Source organism: Eleutherodactylus coqui, chromosome 10 (genome assembly GCF_035609145.1).
Source record: "Eleutherodactylus coqui strain aEleCoq1 chromosome 10, aEleCoq1.hap1, whole genome shotgun sequence".
NCBI classification, from domain to species: Eukaryota; Metazoa; Chordata; class Amphibia; order Anura; family Eleutherodactylidae; genus Eleutherodactylus; species Eleutherodactylus coqui.
The window spans coordinates 16,548,859-16,569,785 of NC_089846.1; the positions used below are offsets into that span (position 1 = coordinate 16,548,859).

A 20,927-nucleotide genomic window follows, 5' to 3' on the forward strand; every position below is an offset into this window, starting at 1 on the left:
TTCCCCAAAAGTAAGACCTGCCCCTAAAATAAGCCCTACCCTGATCTTCAGAGGCGAAAGGGGCTTAAAATATAAGCCCAACCACAAAAATACGCCCTAGCTGCACTACGTGAAAAAAAAGTAATACTTACCTAGCAGGCACTGTCCAGGTCCTTGGTTTCTGGCGTTCCGACAGTCTTGCTTGCAGTTCTCAGCGCGGACAGAACATCACTTGCTGGTAACGGAGTTTGTAAACCCCACCTCCAGCAAGCAATTGCTTCGATTGGTTCTCGAGCACCGCGGCTCAGCCAATCACAGACAGAGCTCGATGAACCAATCATAGCCATTCATTCAAGCCATGTTACAAACAAGTGATGTTCTGTCAGTGGCTGAGAACTGCATGTAAGCCTGCAGAAACTGCCGAGACCAACGGGAGGGACCCTACCGGCGCCTGCTAGGTAAATATGAGACATCCCCCAAAAATAAGATCCTGTACCTCTTTTGGGACAAAAATTAATATAAGACAGGGTCTTATTTTTGGAGAAACGGGGTATGTAAATCAGTATATATACTGTTGTATGTCATTATCGTTTATACTTACCAGTCATTGCCAAGGACCAGATCAGAGCACAGCAGGACTGACACATCTCTCTGTCCTCCAGCGACCCTTCCATAATTCTGACTAGATCTGAGAGGAAACCTGTTCTCCTCAACACCTCTGCTGCCGACTCTAAGAGAATGGAACACAGAAATGATAGATTTATGTACTGAGCTTGGTTCTGCCGCTGTATTTATGTTCAGAGCTTGGCTCTGGTGCTGTATTTATTCACGGCGGTCTTCTGGTGTGGCTATGCTGCTATCGTTCCACACATAAAGAATACAGGCTGACTGCTTATCAGTGCAGTAAATTATATTTTTTATATATATTATATATGTAATATTTTGTAGATTCGATAGAGCAGGCAGATGACTTACCACTAACTGACATCATCATCATCACACTGAAGATCGCAGATATTAGTTCAGGGTTCTGGGGGAAAGCCCTCGTTGCTTCCACCATAGTAGTGACTAAATCATCACTGGATAAGAGCTCCTCCTGATCTTCTCGGTCCAGCGCTTAAAACAGAGACAGAGCAGAAACCTCCTGGGTCAGAGATTCAGGCATGATCCTCAGATGTTCATTTACAGAGATACTGCCACAGCTGAGAGCTTGTAGGGTTGGATTATAGCACAGGCTGTAATGGGGCAGCTGTCTCCGGGCCCCCGGCAGTTAGGGCCTCTATGCCCTTACACCCATCACAGCCTAAACTTAAACCATGGCTTTAGCTCTGGTATTATGTTTGAACTTATGTAACTACACTGCAATATTCGTATTGCATTGTTATATGTGCACTCTGACACTATTATGCATGGACTCTATGGCCGAATTGTATGGACAGTGCAGTGGTAGTATGGGGGCAGTACTATTCCCAATTTCCCATCTTAAAAAATATATATACACTATCTTACCCAAAATTGGACACCTGAGTAAGAATCACTGGAAGTATTTTTGTTTCCATATGTGAATACTTAGTGGGGCTCCTTTGGCTACAATGACATCAGATACTCTCCGTGGCATACTTTCTATTAACATCTGATATACTTCAGCTGGTATTTCCCTCCATTCATCCTGCAAACACCTGGCAAGTTCTCTTAAAGAAGATGCATCCGTCCGTCTACAATGATGGAAGGAGCGTCATCATTGGGCAGTTGAGAAATGGAAGAACGTTCTACGAAGTGACAAATCACACTATTCAGTCTTCACATCAGATGGAGGTACCCGGGAGTGGAGGATGATGGGAATGTCTTTTGCCTGAGTCTGGTGTGTCAACAGGAAAGTACGGCGGAGGTTCTGTTATGGCCTGGGGATGTGTTATGTGGTATGATCTCCGCCCGCTGGTTGTAGTGACAAGAACCAAGAACACGGAGGTGACCCTGACCTCTAGACAATAATGTGCTGCTGACAATGTGGTAATACTCTGGGAATGGTCGGCCATACTTCCAACAAGACAACGCGCCTCGTCACAGATCCAAAGCTGTTTATGTTGCTTTGAGGATATGGATGTTACACGATTGGACCGGCTGCAGAGTCCAAACCTGAACCTACTGAACATCTCTGGGGCGAACTGGAAAGTCAGGTCAGGAAATACAAACAGAGTCCATCTTCTTTGGGGATGAAGTATTTAGGAAGCGCCCTTAGGAGGATTTGAGATTAAATACTAAAAGTGTATAAAGTATTTTGGACTTACCTGGTGTGGCACCTGGACCCAATGTAGATGGGGGAACCAGGGGCCACACCTGTAGGCCTGGTCTTTGTATCTAATTAATGTCCTTTTACACCAAAGGCATCCAATCTGAGGATGGAGGGCTGCATGGGATCCAAGGAACCCCACAGGAGTACAAGGCAAAAAAAATTGAAAAAAATCCCTGCTCTCATATAAGGGATCACATATACAAGTATCCACTCCTTTAATTATAAAGGGAATAGGAGAACACTTGCTTCGGAGGAGGAGGGGGTATGGACACAAAGGCCCCTCCTAACATGGTGGTTAATTTTAGAACTTTTTTAGAACACTTCAGTCCTTGGTAAAGATGTCTTCTTTATTTCTTCCATAATATACAGGTTTACATATAGCTGGCAACGCGTTTCAGTGCTATTACAGCACCTGGGAGAACTCACCAGACATTTGCAGAAGGTATGGAGGGAAATACCAGCTGAAGTGTATCAGACGTTAGTAGCAAGTATCCACAGAGCATATCCAATGTCATTGGGGCCAAAGGAGCCCCACTAGGAATTAACATATGGAGAGAAATATGACTGTTGATTCTTGCTCAGGGGTCCAATTACTTTTAGTAGGATAGTATATACTGTATACATAGGACACGGACACCCCTACAAGTCTGGCCTTGTGCTTCCACAGACCTTGTTCCGGCCCTAATAATAGGCAAATATTGAATGCCGAGAAATCCTGATCGTCTTACCTTGTGATATGAGACTGTGCAGCACTCGGATACCCTCAGACTGTACTGTGAAGGAGTCATTGTGTGTCCTCACAGCCAGTGATACAAGTCGTATCGTGTCTCCTATGTCCAAGGGGCCTGCACAATTAGAACCAGGAAATCAGTGGCCGATAACAAATTAATCTCCAGCTTTATGATATAACGAGGATTATAAAGGTTACTAAACATACAGAAGTTATTTCACTCTTATCTCAAACTTATCTGCTTAATTATAGGATACAGAACCACTCAATGGAACAGTGCCCCTAGTGGCCACAAGAGTAGTTGTGGTGATATCACACAATGCTTCAATGATGGATTCTGGAATGTTTTTCTTCTAGTATATTGACACTAAATATAGCAATCGTTAGTGATACAAAGTGTGGAATTTCAGATGCTTTCAACTGCAGCACTTTCAGATTCCTCCACGGAGGAGACCCCAAAATTTTACCATCTCTGTCTACATCATGATTGGTCAGGCGCTTCAGGGCTGATAACTGGGCATCCTCAAAGTCTGGGTACGTCTTCATGAGCGCTGTAGGACAAAACACATGCGGAATGAATGCTGGGAACAGAGGATCCAAGCTCTAAATAGAAGAAGTGCGGAATCAGGGCTTAACCCCTCAGTGACCAGCATATTTTTCTTAGTTTCTTTAGTTTCTTAGTTTTTTGCATGGTCATTTTAAAAGTGCCATAACTATTGTATTTTTTCGTTGACAGACAGAAGACGGCTTGTTTTTTGCGGGACAAATTGTATTTTTAAATGGCACCACTTTGGGGGACATATGTGTTGTGAAATTTTAATTTTTTTGGGGAAGGTGGGGGGGGGGGGGTGTAAAAAAACGCAGAAAAAAAATTCCAATCCCTTTTTTTATTAGCACTCACAATAACAGCGATATTAAAAAAAAAAAAAAAAACTGTCAACTTTTTTTTATGTTACTACGTTTGCTTACTAAAAACATCAGGGTGCCTTCACACTGGCAATTAAAAAAAAAAAAAAAAAAATGAACAATTTTCAGGCGATGTGATGAAACAAATGATTTTCAAAAGTTTTATTCCCATTTGCGATGTTTTCACTCATGTAAAGTTGCGTTAAAGAAAGGAAAACAAAGCAGCATGTCCCATCTTTCTGCGTTTTGCTTTTTTTCTAGCTCCCGTTTCCCTAGGGAGCTTACCTTTTGTCGCATCGTTATTTTACTGCATTTCTTGCATTTACATAATTTATTCTCTAACTCGGACAACCCCTTTAAACAAGAAGTAGACTTTAAAGGGGTTGTCTGCAAATAATAATCCTGTTCTGCTGAACCAGGAAGTAGGTGTTTAATTCCCCTGCAGCGCCTCCACAGGGAAAATAAAGCATTACAACAGTCATTCCAAGTGGAGTCTGTGTAGTACACTAGTGGCGGGTCGTCCGGGAACAGATGCCCTTTGTAGCTGCTGCCCACCTTAGTTAATAGGTAAGGTTTGTCAACAGGAGACCCCCTTCTTTTATCTTTTCCCTAACGCAGAGGCGTAACCTGAAGCTTCTGGGCTCCAATGCAAAACCTATAACAGGGCCCCCAACTAGAATGCTTTATTAATAGCACTGGGCTCATTATATGGGGAAGAGAGGCCTTATGGGCCCACTAAGATTCCTGGGCCCGGGTGCAACCGCATCCCCTATAGCTACGCCAGTGCCCTAATGGGGTATTTTAAAAATAGTTATATAACGGCAGACGGCGGTTAGATAAGTTGGAGCTGTAGTCATCTTACCAATCACATTTTCTAGACTGCCATCTTTAAACTCGCTTAGAACACCAGGGGGCAGAGTCTTCTTCAAGCCCGATAGTGCAGACCCAATCATAATCAAACACTTCACGACATAAGGCTCACGCAGCAAATCCCTATGGAGAAGAAGAAGTAGACCAGCTCATGTCCGCTTTAGGGCATTTTCACAAGTAGTGGAATCTGGTGAAGCATATGTTGGCTGCAGATTTCGGTGCGGATCCACACCATTTGGTTTCTGCCACAGATTTCACCCTTTTGAAGGGATAAGGTCTGCTGTGGATCCGCAACAAAATTCGTACCGATGCTGCGGATCGTGGAATGGTTTTTGCTGTGGAATTTGAGGTGGATTTTCCGCTGCACAAAGTCCCCACCCTGAAGGGGTTTCCTAAAATACTGAAAACTAATGACCTCAGGATTGGTCATCAATAAAAGTTGCTCATTCCATAACAGTTGGGCTTTCATGAATGGGACAGAGCTGCTCTCGGGCCATGTGACCGATGAGCGCGAGGTCACACCCCTAAGAAGAGACTACAGGGATCAGCTGAGCGCCAAGCCTCTTGAGTCAGTTGATCGGCAGGCATCCCAAGAGCTGAAGCCCACCAATCTGATATTGACTAACTATTATGAAAAATAGCCCATAGAGACAACAGAAATTGGTGTGTGAAAAAGCACATCGCACTCCCCAAGGAAATACGAAAAAAATACTAAATGTTTATTAGTACATGCACTTAGGAAGAAACAACCAGAAAAACATTTAAAATCCCCAAATAATAGGAACCAATATTCAAGATCTGTGTGGTCATACATGTTGTTACGTCTGTGCGGCTCACAAGCACCACCCTCAGCACGGACGCAGGGTGATGTTCACAACCACTGCAGTTGAACATACCATGCACAGTAGAACAGTGCACACCTTGCTATGCTGAACAGTAGCACCACTCCAGGGAGAAGGAAGCCTGGTCCTAACCTAGCATGGGGGTGAAGGGTCCCTGCCTAGAAGTGGAGTAATCGCCTCGATAGAGGCGGCCCCATGGTCTTCTTCCTGGGCCCTGACTGCCACTACAGAGACCCCTGGAGAGACGAACCAAACAGCAAAGCAAAACAGAAATGAAAACAGAAATACAATTGAAAAGTAAACCGCGGCAACTTATCTGTACGTAGCAGTACACCCAACACAGATGAACTCCAAACACCAATACTCCTCTATGGAGTTAAATAAGCAGCACAAGAAGGGGTGAGAAAATAAAGCTACTCCACATCTGAGGACTAGCACAACAATTAGAGAAGCACAACTCCAACCTTCTCCCAGGCATGACTGATCCAGCATGCATCATGAAGCAAAGAGAGACAGCATCAGCAGTCTCTGTACATGGAGCATTAACCCTAGTCCTTTATAACAAGGCGACAGGTCTTGACCTGCGTCGAGGCCACCATGCCGTAACACATAATATAACATGACCACTTCAAGGATCCCTGGTGTAAATAACTCAGCGTTAGTCAGGTATTACAAAACATACCAAAAAGAAAAGAGTTTGGTACGGTGTTAGCCAGTAGAGCAAAATGTGATTGGCTAAGAGAAACCAAGTAATCCTGTAGATATGATACCTTTTATTGGCTAACAAAAATATATGATGTTATACCGAGCTTGCGAACCAACGCAGGGTTCTTCTTCAGGATTAATGAAATAGATCTGAAGAAATTATATATATATATATATATATATATACACACACACACACACACACACACACGACAAAGTAAAGAGATGGTGTGATTCATTTGCACTTAAAAACAAAATCAATCAAATGCGCATATGAACTCTAATACATTATAAAAGTGTAGTATATACACCATATCCGAAGATGGCGCTCGAATGATAACCATCTAGCATGAATTACTCCATACACATACTATACCAAATAATCCCAAAACAGAAGTTGACAGGATAATGCAGAACCCGATATCAAAAGGGCATAGCAAAGCCTGACCTACATATGCCGGGGTTACCAAGGAATAACCCAACACCCAACGCGCTTCGCCACCATTGTGGCTTCCTCAGGGGATGATGGCACAAAGCAAACAAAAACACTTTGTGTTTTTTCACACACCAGTTTTTGTTGTCCTCATGGAGTTTTCATGCAGGTGATTTCCACCTAAATTCTGGTAGAATTGGTACTGGTGCCAGCCACAGTTTGTATACTATTCTGTGAAGAGGACATTAATATCTCAGAAATGTCCTTTAATATTCCTGTCAAAAACTGGTGATACACAAGTCTGCCCCTGGGGTGTATGACTTCTATACTGCCTCTGGTAGGCATGAGTCTCACTATATGTAAATAAGGAAGATAGAACAATACCTCTGCAGCACCATCTATTGGAGGGCAGCATTCCTGCAAGTCATTTGTAGACATTGAAACAACTGCTGCCTTCCAATAGGTGGTGCAACAGAGGTATTGTTCTATCTTCCTTATTTGCATATTTCCCAGAGGAGCATGGGTGGCCTTATAGATCTCCTCACTCACCTCCTAGGTGCTCTCCTTAAGGAGAAACGATACCGTTATTATATGTACTCACGTCGCAGAAGGCCTCTCCTCGGCACAAGTTTTTAGCATCCTTGGCAGCAGCTGGCACAGCTCCTCTGTGTATCTGCCTTTGTCCCGAATCTCCTCTAAGGTTCGCTGTAAGCACAAGGGGTCCGCCTTTATCATCTCTAAAAGCTCAATGATCCCAGCACCCTACAAAGGGAGACAAAGCCCTGGGTGTCAGTTGTATTATGATAAGGACCAATGTCATTTTGTACTACAGACAGAGATCTGTTATAACACACCGTCTTCACGGACGTGGTCATCAAATCCAGTAGAATACACCCCAAAGACCAGACATCCGACTTGTCAGTATACAGGAAGTCCAGCGATTCCGGAGCCATGAATATTTTTCTCTCTGCAGAGACAAGCATGGTCAGATAGGGTCATCTATAGAGATCATGAAATACGGAGCGCAACCTAATATATACTCAATATGTCCTTAAAATGGGGGAAATTGGCTTCTACCTCGTGGGGTTTGGTGGCCTACCTTTGGATCAACATTGCAGGATAATAGCCTGAACTGGATGGCAATATGTCTTTTTTCAGCCCTACATAGTATGTAATATCCAATATGATGACACTAATCTGCCTTTACATGATGTAGAAGACTCTATGGCCCCTTGTCCCGCTGATCAGTGGGGGCTCTAAGGCTCGCCTCTTTACTGATCGTACATTGTTTGCAATGCTGAAATCATTAGGGCCCAAAACTTGGAAATCCTTTTTAAAAGACACCAGTATGGGGTTCATACATCAGGGAACGGGGAGCCTAGGGTCTGGGTTTTATACTCATCAGGTCTCCCCTTCCAGAGCAGTGTCCTTGTGAAGTAGCTGCGCCCACACAGCTTAAAAGCCCATTTACACATAACGAGCGCTCAAAATTCGTTAACGACCGAAATGAGCAATAATCGTTACATGTAAACGCTGCCATCGGGCACTTTTCGTCTGAACGATGATTTTAAAGTGAACTTAAAATCCATTGTTTAGCCACAGAGATAAAGTATCTCTCAATAGACGCATGTTGTGTTCTCTGTGAGAGCCGGGTGATTACATTGTATTCTGCCGACAGCCCTGACAAATACAATGCAGCTATTTGCATAGCAGGGTGTGTGATTAATCACATACTGGGCTCTAAAAACAGCTTTCAAACGTTTGAAAGATTATCTTTGCGTGTAAATGGGCCTAAACTATTTTCAAACGGTTATATGCGCAGTCTGTCATAGATATGAATGGGAGGGAACATGGGTGCAGACGGTCTTAACCTCTTCACCACAGGAAGTAAGTTTACCTCCTGGCTGGGAAGGGGTTCCCACGAATGGACATAAACTCACGCTCTATGGATGGCACGGGCTTAGAAGCTAAGCCGGTGCCATCTGCAGCAGAAGCCGACTGCGACTGACAGCCAGACAGCTTCCTGTGGCAACAGCGGGGATCATTGAGGGCACCGATTCCTGCTGCTTACCACTTACATGCCATGATCAATATGGATCGTGACATGTAAAGGGTTCACAGAGTGAGGGCACTCCCTCTGTGACATCATAAGCCCTCCAACATGTAATCGTGGACGGCCCATGGGTTGCCAAGGCAACCAGACCATAGACAATGGCATCCTAATCTCCCGTGGACTGTGATTGTTATGAATAGTGATAATGCACTGCAATACTGAGGTTCTTCAATGTATTGTCAGGGATCATGAGATTGCAGGTTCAAGTCCCCTTCAGGAACAAAAAAAAATGTACAAAAAATAAAATTTATATATTTTTTTTTTAAAACCCAAGTGTTTGGTATTGTCTCCATAACGACCGGTACAATAAACTGAACACACTTTTTATCCTGTATGGAAATGCTATTTTTAAAAAAACAAGCCCAAATGCTTTTTTGGTTTATTTTGCCTCCCCAAAAATGCAATAGGAGTAATAAAAGTGATCAAACTACAGCTCTTCACGGAAAAAAACAGGCCCTCAGAGACCTCAGTCAGCGGAAAAAGAAAAAAAAAAAAAAAGGTATGGGACTTTAAATATAGAAATACAAAAACGAAAGAAAATCCTAGCAAAAAAGGGGGCTTTATTGTGCAAAAATGGAAAATCATAAGAAGAAATTTAATTTTGGGTCATGTCGTAACCGTACCGACTAGCAAGAAAAAAAACGTATCATATCATTTATGTTGCATGATTAATGCTGTAAAAAAAACAAAAAACTAAATAGCAGAATTGAGGCGTTTTTTTTTTTCTTCCTGTTCTTCAAACTTTTTAAATAAAAGTTATCCAATACATTAGATGTACCAAAAAACGCTACCAATAAAAACAACTACAGCCCGCCACACAAGAAACGAGCCCTCATACGGCCGTGTCGACACAGACATAAAAGTTGGGGCTTTTAAAAAGAGATGAAGATCCCTCAAAAAAATCATTGTGTCCTCAGGGTCAAAGTAGGCCATGTCACTAAGGGGTTAAAGAGCTACGCTGCATGCATGTGGCACTTTGTGGGGACACAGTGCTGCAAAGGGGGACCCAATGAGTATCAAACACAGCTCCCGGTTTCCTCACGTTTGAGCCGCAGTACATAGTTTATGGGGTGCAGCGTGACGACAGGTTCCCTTTAAGGCCTCGTTCACATTATGTATAATCCACATTGGAAAACCCTTCCGCAATGGAAATCCTTGTGAGAAATCAGTGTGGTTACCAAGGATTTCTATTGATGTCGCTGAGCTGCATGCAGATTCCATGAGGATTCCACGCAGAATCCGCATTAACAAAATGGACAAGTCAGCTATCTTTTCCCCTTAGGAGAGCACCTACACCCACGATGGCGAACCTATGATATGCGTGTCAGCACTGTCTTCCGTTCACCCCGTTAGTGTTGAATACCGGCAGGGGCCGCGGTTCCCCTGCCGGTATTTATTAAGCAGCGCTGATCCCGGCGCACACCGTGATGTCAGTGTGCAGCCGGGATACTTCTCCCCCCTCCCTTGACATCTCCTACTACTTGGTTCGGCGAGAGCGTCTGGGGGAGGAGGCGTCCGGCAGCACACTGACGTCACAGTGTGTGCCGGAGATCATCGCTGCTAGCGGCACGCCGGGCAGAGGAGGAGCGGAGCTTCTACGAGGTGGAGGGGGTAAGTATATGGGTCTTGGGGGCACTATCACTGCTGGGGGCTCATCATTACTTAGATAAATGAGGGGGAGGCTGGGAGAGGCGAGGGCCTGTGCTATGGGTGTTTTGGGTTCATTAAATACAGTTATATATTACACTTATACATTTTTGTTATTTAAACTATAAATATCGTGAATTTATGTTTTTTTTCCTCAAAGTGACACACGACCCGAGTTATGCTCGGTTTTTTGGCGAATTGTGACACACCAAGCTCAAAAGGTTGCCCATCACTGACCTAGACAGTGAGTGAGGAGACTCAAAAGGCCATTCATGATCCTCTGGGTAATATGCAAATAAGAGAGATGGAGTAATACCTCCACAGTGCCACCTATTGGAAGGCAGCATTCCTTCAAGCCAAAGTCAGACTCTTTATACAAGCCTTGTTACAATGACTGGGAATTAAAAGCACTAGGTACTTTCCCTAAGGAGAAAAGATAGTGTTTCTGACCCTTGTCCCAGGCCTCTCTCTAGCAAAGCCAGAGTCCTACTGTACACTGATGAAAAGCAAACATCCGGAAACAACTTTTAATTCCCAGTCCTTGTTACAAGGCTTGTATAAAAAGTCTGACTTTAGCATGGAGGAATGCTGCCTTCCAACAGGTTGTACTGTGGAGGTGTTATTCCATCTCCCTTGTTTGCATATTACCCAGAGGAGCATGAATGGCCTTTTGAGTCTCCTCACTTACCGTCTAGGTGCTCTCCCTAAGGAGAAAAGATAGCGTTTCTGACCCCCATCCCAGGCCTCTCTCTAGCAAAACCAGACTCCTACTATACACCGATGAAGGGCAAATACCCTGAAACAGCTGTCTGTACATGGAGTTTGGCTTTGCTTTTAATTCCCAGTCATTGTTACAAGGCTTGTATAAAGAGTCTGACTTCCAATAGGTGGCTCTGTGGAGGTATTATTACATCACAATTAGCTTTGTTGAACAGGGCTAATCTGTGTGTGGACCATGCGGCATACAAATGGCAGAAATCTGAAGGTCACCCTGGGACGTCTGCTGTGGATTTCTCTGCAAGTGTAAGTCAGATTTTTCCGCCATTCACGGGAGGTTCTAGACGGGGCGCATTCGCCAAAGAATTTCCATGCGGACCTTCTGTACGGAAATTCCGCAACATATACAGTAACAGAAAATCTCGTTTTCAAACTGTGGAAATAATCTACACAAAACCTGTGCGGAAACGTACATGTAGTGCGGAATATAATTCCAGAAGATGTCAATTTTATTGCCGTTTCTGCTGCGGGATTCACAATGAGGGGGTGAAATCTGCACAGAAATAGGCAATAAAACCTGCACCAAAAGCTACGGGTTTGGAAGCAGACGTCTGCTACAAACCAGCCCCAAATGGACCCAGCCTATTTGACGTGAGGTGAGAGCGCCCTCCTTGCCAGGATCCACTCTTATCTTCATCTTCATTTCATCCGCCGCCAACGTCCGAGGAAGAAAGTCACTTATCACAAAGAAATCTGCCCGTCTCAGGAGGATGTTACTTGGTTTGAGGTTTCTATGAAGAAAGAAAACATATGAGATAATGTAACGTAAAGCAACAACACGACAAAGATGAGCGCAGAAAGCAAATACACTGATGAGGTCGAGCTCTGCGGAGGACGGCCACATGGCCGGGCCACGATCTTGGCTAGTGGCTTTCCTCCTTGGCTAATAGAGGTGTCCCCAGAAGTAGACCCCTCTCAGTAGGATGACCACATGCCCTAGTAGCTCATATGGACAGGAGTGGCCTTCTTAAAGGGATGATCCAGAGAGGAGAAATACTTACCCGATCCAGTCCTGGTCTAGCGGTGCTAGCACCTTCACCTCCGGCCTCGTTCTGACAATGAGTCACATGATATGGCATCTACCATTCCCCTCTCATTGCCAGCAACATCATCGTACAGGACTGGCTGTTTGGCTCATTTTAATACATAGTAACATAGTAACATAGTATGTAAGGCCGAATGAAGACATTGTCCATCTAGTCCAGCCTGTCTATCCTACTGTGTTGATCCAGAGGAAGGCAAAAAACCCCAGGGCCAGAAGCCAATTAGCCCTTTTGGGGGAAAAATTCCTTCCCGACTCCCTAATGGCAATCAGACTGTTCCCTGGATCAACCCCTAATAGTTCCTACCTGCCTGTATACCAGGATTGACCCTTAACCTAATATTTATATCCTGTAATATACTTCTTCTCCAGAAAGACATCAAGTCCCCTTTTAAACTCCTCTATCGATTTTGCCATCACCACTTCCTCCGGTAGAGAGTTCCACAGTCTAACTGCTCTTACAGTAAAGAACCCCTTTCTATGTTGGTGATGAAACCTACTTTCCTCTAATCGTAGCGGATGTCCTCTTGTTACCGTCGTGGTCCTGGGTGTAAACAGATCGCGGGAGAGATCCATGTGTTGTCCCCTCATGTACTTATACATGGTTATTTGGTCGCCTCTTAACCTTCTTTTTTCTAGAGTAAATAGTCCCAATTTGGATAGCCTCTGTGGGTATTCCAGTCCCGTCATTCCATGTATTAGTTTAGTTGCCCTTCTTTGAACCCCTTCAAGCACTGTGACATCTTTCCTGAGCACCGGTGTCCAGAATTGTACGCAGTATTCCATGTGAGGCCTGACAAGTGCCTTATATAATGGAAGGATAATGTTCTCGTCCTTCGCCCCTATACCTCTTTTAATGCACCCCAAGACTTTATTTGCCTTTGCAGCAGCTGACTGGCATTGGTTACTCCAGTTTAGTCTATTATCCACTAATACCCCTAGATCCTTTTCCATATCACTTTTCCCCAGCGGTACCCCATTAAGTAAATATTTGTGACATCCGTTCCTCCTGCCCATGTGCATAGTCTTACATTTTTCAACATTGAACTTCATTTGCCATTTTTCTGCCCAAGCCCCCATCTTATCCAGGTCCGTTTGTAGCCGCACATTGTCCTCCGTTGCATTAATTATATTGTATAATTTTGTGTCATCTGCAAATATTGATATTTTGCTGTGCAGCCCCTCTATCAGGTCATTAATAAATATGTTGAACAGAGTGGGGCCTAATACTGAACCCTGTGGCACCCCGCTAGCGACTGTGGTCCAATCAGAGTACGAACCATTTATTACCACCCTCTGCTTTCTATCGTTGAGCCAATTTTTTACCCACTTACACACGTTTTCGCCCAGTCCGAGTTGCCTCATTTTGTATATTAGCCTATTATGTGGCACGGTGTCAAAGGCTTTAGAGAAGTCCAGATATACAAGATCAATAGATTCTCCCTGGTCCAGCTTAGAGCTTACTTCATCGTAGAAACTGATCAGATTTGTCTGACATGAGCGACCCTTCATGAATCCATGCTGGTGAGGAGTTATTCTTTTAATCTCCTTGAGGTACTCATCGATGGCGTCTCTCAGAATCCCCTCGAAAATTTTTCCCGTTACTGAAGTGAGACTTACTGGCCTGTAGTTACCAGGCTCACTTTTGCTCCCTTTTTTGTAAATTGGAACCACGTTGGCAATGCGCCAGTCCAATGGTACTACTCCGGTCTTGATAGTGTCTAGAAATATTAGGTATAGCGGCCTAGCTATCTCGTCACTTAGTTCCTTTAGTATCCTTGGGTGTAATCCATCTGGGCCCGGTGATTTATCAATTTTAGTTTTCTTTAGACGCTTCCGCACCTCCTCCTGCGTTAGGTATGAGATATTTTGTAAGGGGTTCGTTTTATTCCCCTGCATCTCGTGTGGCATTTCCTTTTCTTTGGTGAACACACTTGAGAAGAAGCTGTTTAGTAGATTTGCTTTCCCTTCGTCATCATCAATGATTTCTCCTGCATTGTTTTTTAAAGGGCCAGCGCTCTCCCTGCAAATCCTTTTGCTGTTTATGTAGTTGAAAAATAGCTTCGGGTTGTTTCTGCTCTCTTTTGCGATCCGTCTTTCTGCTTCCTCCTTGGCAGTTTTGATCGTATCTTTGCATATTTTGTTTTTTTCCCTGTATGATTTTAGCGCTTCTTCGCTGCCTTCTTGCTTTAGTAGTTTGAACGCTTTCTTCTTTTCGTTTATTGCCCCTCGTACAGTCTTGTCGAGCCACATTGGTTTCCTTTTAGTTGAGTTTCTTTTATTTTTAAAGGGAATGAACTGCTCACATGAGGTGATTAGGATCCTTTTGAACTTTTCCCATTTTTCCTCCGTACTGATATTTTTGAGGATGTTGTCCCAATTAATGTTACCGATAGCAGTTCTAAGCTCATCAAATTTTGCTTTACTAAAATTTAGTTTCTTTGTCTCTCCCTGATAAGGCTTCCTATTGATTGACAGTTGGAAGTTGATTATATTGACTCATCCAGCCCGCTTCTTTGTCTCGGCCAATCCACTCACTGATGACAAGAGGAGGAGGGAGGAAGACTCCATACCATGAGAACTGGTGTCGGGGGAACAGTGGTTCCCTATTACTTTGCCCAAGTGAGCGCTCAGTATTCGGAGGGGAGTGTATCTAAAAAGACCATTGATATGATTTATTTTATTTTTTGTTTTACTTTTCCTTTTTTCATCCCTTTAGCTAGGGTTTTTAGGGAATACATAGGGTCAAGTTTCAGCACAGGGTCGCCCTTTTCAGGGCGTGTGCTTCTTATTGTCAGTGGACACTATAAGGCATTACAGGGAGTTTTTTTTTTTTAGGGCCCTCTCCCTTTCTACATATACTTTTTCTATATTTTTTCTGGTTTCTCCCCCCTAGATATTATTTTTTAATTATCTAATACGCTGATATTGTATAGCAATGATTTCTGTACTACACTGTAACAAGTCCTGTTCCTATATTACAGTTCTCTATTGCAACGATTATTGTCAGCTGGACATCATGTTTTCAGTCTCTTGATTTAAACAAAACTGCAAGCAGAAATTGTGAACACTATCGTGTTTCCCAGAAAATAAGACTCTGTCTTATATTAATTTTTGCCCCAAAAGAGGTACAGTGTCTTATTTTCGGGCGGTGTCTTATACTCACCTGGGCCGCGGCATCTGAGCTCCTCGCGCTGGTCTCCAGCAGGCTTCCGTGTTCTCTGCACTGACATATCAATCTCTTTCTGGTGACGGGGCTTTGAATACCACGCCTCCAGCAAACAAGTGCTGTGACTGGATCACAAGCGACGCTGGTTCAGCCAATCAGAGGATTGGCTGGCGCTCGATCCAATCACAGCACTCACTTGCTGGAGGTGGGAAGTGGGGTAACCCCACAAATCTTCTACCATCTGCTTAACTTGCTGTAAGCAGGGCTATTCAAAGCCCTGTCACCAGAAAGAGAGTGATATGTCAGCGCAGGGGACACGGAAGCCTGCCGCAGCACCGGAGACCAGCACGAGGGACTCAGACGCCGCCGGATAGGTGAGTATTGATAGGGTTTTTTTCATGTAGTTTAGCTAGGGCTTATTTTTGAGGGAGGGCTTATATTTCAAGCCTCTCCTGCAAATCAGGGGGGGGGGGGAGAGTTATTATCGGGATAGGGCTTATTTTAGGGAAAACACAGTATTTCTGTTACATGTGAACATACCTAAAAGTGATAAACTCAGTCTGAAGGCTGCGGTTGATCCCTCAGGACTCATTTCATCCCATAATTAAAGGCTCTGAACAAGTAAATCCAGACGTACCTGTGGGTGACGCACTTTTTGTGAATATAAATTAAAGCATCCGTGGCCTGGCCGAGAAACTGCTGAATGATCTGTTATAAAAGAAAGAAAAGAAAGTAATACATGGGCAAAAACGGTGGATAACGGCCGATTCCAGGTCTCCTATATCTGTGGCTAGAATTAGGCGGAACATAGGCAGGAGAGTTTTCTCAATCGGGCTTGCTGGTTCCAACAGGACTGACCATGGAAAGCAAAACACTGATGTGAACGAGCCCTAATTAACCTCTCGCTTTACCTCTTCGCTGATTATCTTCCCCTGCTGTCGGTTCTCTTGCACCATCTGCTCCAGGTTTCCCCGCTCACAGTAATCCATCACCAGGCAAAAACACAGTGAAGAGATCTGAAGTGAGAATCATAATCACCGGTCAGGAACTTGTTAGACCAGTCGATTATCGTTTGATCAGGCGACTGACGTCATCGTTAGCTCGTTCGTTCGCACAGCTTGATTATACAGCAGATACATTGTTGGCTCGTTCAAACGAGAAATCGTTCAGTCGTTTAACATTCACTGTATAAGGACTCATTCATACGGGCTACAAAATCACGGCGCAAAAAATATATATAGCAGCTGGCGCTGCAGAAAATTGCGTGGATGGACAATTTCCCGTTATCAAGTCCCGAGCTTAATTAGCAGTGAAATTGCCCATTCACACGATTGGGAGCTGAGTGTTTTAGCAAAAAAGTGCTGCAGCTCTGGGAGGAAGAGAGAGATGAAGGGAAGCCCTGGGGGAAACCCCCTTCTTTACGGGGCCTTCATCTCAGTAGGGCTGGAGGGATATTCACAGCAGCGCAGATTCCAGAGTTCCCCTGCAGGTAACAAGAAGAAATTCAACAGCAGTGTAGATGTCAGGGTTCCCCTGCAGGGGAGATGAAGGAATTTCCCAGCAGCCAAGAAAGAGGGTTTCTTCTGCAGGGGAGAAGGAATTCCCCAGCAGCGGAGAGAGAGGGGTTCACCTGCAGGGGAGATGAAGGAATTTCCCAGCAGCCAAGAAAGAGGGTTTCTTCTACAGGGGAGATGAAGGAATTCCCCTGTAGCAGGGAGAGAGGGGTTCCCCTGCAGGGGAGAAGGAATTCCCCAGCAGCGGAATCCTCCTGCATGGAACCCCTCTCTCCCCGCTGCTGGGGAATTCCTTCTTCTCCCCTGCAGGGAAACCCCTCTCTTCCCGCTGCTGAGGAACTCCTTCTTCTCCCCTGCAGGGGAACCCCTCTCTCTCCGCTGCTGGGGAATTCCTTCTTCTCCCCTGTAGGGGAACCCCTCTCTTCCCACTGCTGAGGAATTCCTTCTTTTTCTTCCCTGCAGGGGGAACCCTCTCTCCCTGCTGCTGGGGAATTCCTTCTTCTCCCCTGTAGGGGAACCCCTCTCTCCCCGCTGCCGAGAAATTTCTTCTTCTCCCCTGTAGGGGAACCCCTCTCTCCCCGCTGCCGAGGAATTCCTTCTTCTCTGCAGAGGAACCCCAGCATCTGCACCACAGGGGAATTAATCACCCTTTGCCAGCCGCCTCGCATAGCCCCCATAGAAGTATATGGAGGCTTCTGCAATTTTCTGCAACAAGGTAGGTCTAGACCTATTTTTTCCCACACAGCAGGAAGTTTCAGTCGCTGAATTCTACCGCTGATGTCCTATCTTTTGTAGACGTGGCTACAATTCGCTAATCTGAAGGCTTTTCATAGGAATCTCACGTAACTTTGTTGCAGAAAATCGTGAAGGAGGCCTGAGTGACTGAGAACGACCGATCGATCAGTATTTAAAACCAATGATTAGTGAACGAGCCAACGATGATCGTTATGCCGGCAGAAAATGAACGACGAACAAAAGCGAACGATTCTCATTCGCCGTTCATTCATTGGCTTTTACTCAGATCCAATGATCATTCATTTTCGCACGTTTGAAGGAGTTTTTTGAATGATAATCATTCCGTCACATGCAGCGCCAGCAATACGCGTCCATAGACATACCTTATAGGTTTAGAATACATACCTTACAGTCCCAGACCATGAAAAACTCCTTATAAGAGCATATATGGGGGTGCTGAAGCTCCAGCAGTGGCAGAGCCTGCAGAGGGACGAGATCAAATATTAGATAGTGCACACCATCCGCAACGGCGGACGCTTCTGACAAACCACTGAAGACGGCAGACGCTGTTGGATTGTACTGTGGGAATAAATGCCGCTTTCCTCTAGAAACAGCGCCACTCTTGTCCTTGGGGCACGTCTGGTATTGCAGCTTAGACCTGTTCAAGTCAAAAAGTCGGACAGTCTATGGACAAGAGCAGCGCCATTTCTAGAAGAAAGCAGACAGTTTTATTCTAGTCTCATACGATTATTATAATTAATAAGTGTAATTAATGCGGTTCTGTTCAGCCAATCGGAAAAGGCGTTTATTATAGGACACATTTCATCAGGGATCGGCTCGTTCTGTCATTCCCTGCGGTAATCGCTCACTCACTTACATCAGCACAAGCAATTCTGTTCTGCGAAAAATGCACAGTTTTCGCTGCGGTTGCACGGGCGCGCTTCGGCACAACGTATTCGCGCTATGAACAAGATTGATTTGCGCGCGTCTGTGCATTGTACTGCGCTTTTTTTCACACACAGGGTCTGTTTATTTGCACGTGCATCACCGCCCCCCGCCACGATTTAATAAGGTGCGTTTTTCTTTCCTGCGGTTTTGCGCATCCCCTTGCGTATTGCGTGGGCATTTGTGCAATTACACAGAAAGTAGAGCAAGTTTATGGGGTTTTTTTTCTATTCTCTGCATTATGTCCAATTAATTGATGTGTGCGCAAATACGCCCGTGTGAAGCACTCATCTGAATACACCAATGAAATCACTGGTGTTGTATGCTGCCTGTATTACGCCAGTGTGCCCCAAGGTAGTTTGACACTGGTGATCGCGATATCGCCGTGAGAAAATCACGTCTTTGTTCGCGAGGTTTCTGAGCGCCAGCGCTGCTTTTTCTCGCGAGAAAGACAATAGGACTTTCTAATGTTAAAATTGCGTGACGTCACACGAAAATCGCAAGTTCATGCGGTGCAATAAAAAAAGGCTCCAAAGGAAACACGGGCGATAAAAAAAGACCAAAACACAGAAAGATAGGACGTGCCGCCATTTTGTTTTTCACGCAACATTGCACGAGTGAAAGCATCACAAATGTGAGAAAAACCATTTCAAAGCATGGAGTTCATAATTCTACAGCGCCGGCCACATTGAAAGCAATGGGAGAACTCTGCGATCCACGGCCGCGCGCTGTAACAGCGTGACGGGGAAATCCCTTCAGCCCCGCGGGGGAATCCCTTCACCCCCATTGTATGCGAGGCCGTTTTCAAACGTTTCCCGTCGTTTACAATGGGAACTTCTCATCGTTTTATGGTCCCACTGAAAACAATGAGCGATGCGTTCCGAGGGACAAGTATAGCGCGTGTGTATGACTCCATTCAAAAGAACGGGCTTCATATTCACCAGCGTTTTGTACCTCGCTACAAGTTTTGCGCTCATGTGAATGTGGCCTCAGAGTGCAGCCGTCCGCTAATGATCAGGGGGCAGTTATGGGGTGCAGGACCCTCTCTAGAGAAGCAAGCAACTTTTTATCATTGGATCCACCCAACAATCCTGCGACGGGTGCTCACGGATCGCCATATATTTTCCTCCATGGACGTTCGTGTTGCCCACGTATGATAATTACCTCCTCCAGGGCGAGATTTCCTTCCCGCTCATCAATGCACTCCACCTGTAAAAGACAGATAACATGTCAGATAACGCGGCTTCACACAAACGTATTTGCGCTGTGTATTATGCTTGCAAACATTTGCGCGTGCGACACGCAGCGAACGGAAGCCATTGATTTAAATAGGTTCAGTCAGAGGTGCGTATTTCTGTCACGCCAAACAAAAAATAAAACCATCAGTATGTTCTATTATCGAGCGGATTATGCCCAAAAATAGTACATGTTAAAGTCATGAAGCTTAATTACCGATTACAATCAATGGGAGGAGCTTGCGGGATTATTGGTGCATGTGAATACGCTGGGCATGCGGGCGCAGAAATACAGTAAACGAAATACAGCGCACACACGCGCAAAACCACAATACCCACCGTGAAATACACAGCGCAAACGTGCAGAAATCCACTTATGCCCATGTGAAGCCGGGCTCATGATGTGCCAAGATGACAGGCGCGGGTCCAGACGCTGAAATTGGGGGTCAGTGCATGCAGTGAGGAGACTTGGCACACCTGCGGGCATTCTCCTTGGCATGGGAGGTATGGGAATAGCTGATTACTAAACTGCATCATAGTTACCTTTTTTATTGCAAATTTCCTCCCTTCCCCTAACTTCTCCACCAGACAGCTCACCCCAAAAGCTCCGGCCCCCCATTCTTCCAAGACCTGCAAGCACACATAAAGAGTAGATTGTGTCTCTACATAGAAGACTCTTCTCGTGTACAAGGAATGATGGCAACTCATTCTATTACCTTGTATTCATTCATTCTGCGTCCTTACTTTGAGCCGTATCGGCTTCCGTCCGCCGCAGCGTCCTATCGTTACCATGGGAACGAGAGAAGGCGCTAAGAGCAGAAGCATGAGCCACGCCCCCTCTCCCGCTGACTGGACGGCGCCAAGAATGCTTAATGTGAGTGTACGCATGCGCATCTCACTGGAGGGTTGTAGTTTAGCCGGGACGCATGCGCAGTAATGCAGCACTGTGCAACTCGTGCAGTTACAGTAATTTATGATTGTGCGATTTGATA

The 20,927-nt window shown here is 44.9% G+C and overlaps 1 protein-coding gene across 2 annotated transcripts in view; it reads right to left on the bottom strand.

Moving 5' to 3' along the window:
* STKLD1 (serine/threonine kinase like domain containing 1) overlaps positions 1–20,720 on the bottom strand; it is a 30,757-nt gene extending 10,037 nt beyond the window's left edge. The window contains exons 1-14 of one of the 2 annotated variants that reach the window (XM_066580393.1): positions 20,652–20,720; positions 20,479–20,565; positions 19,865–19,909; positions 18,161–18,235; positions 16,418–16,522; positions 16,144–16,214; positions 11,911–12,026; positions 7,613–7,725; positions 7,360–7,520; positions 4,771–4,901; positions 3,470–3,553; positions 3,001–3,117; positions 955–1,095; positions 581–709 (exon numbers count right to left, since the gene is read on the bottom strand). In XM_066580393.1, coding sequence (XP_066436490.1) covers positions 581–709; positions 955–1,095; positions 3,001–3,117; positions 3,470–3,553; positions 4,771–4,901; positions 7,360–7,520; positions 7,613–7,725; positions 11,911–12,026; positions 16,144–16,214; positions 16,418–16,522; positions 18,161–18,235; positions 19,865–19,909; positions 20,479–20,565; positions 20,652–20,666 — 1,390 coding nt within the window. In that variant the 5' untranslated portion in view covers positions 20,667–20,720. The remainder of the gene's footprint in view (positions 1–580; positions 710–954; positions 1,096–3,000; positions 3,118–3,469; positions 3,554–4,770; positions 4,902–7,359; positions 7,521–7,612; positions 7,726–11,910; positions 12,027–16,143; positions 16,215–16,417; positions 16,523–18,160; positions 18,236–19,864; positions 19,910–20,478; positions 20,566–20,651) is intronic. The other variant, XM_066580394.1, reaches the window with a different exon arrangement.
* Positions 20,721–20,927: the final 207 nt, after the last annotated feature.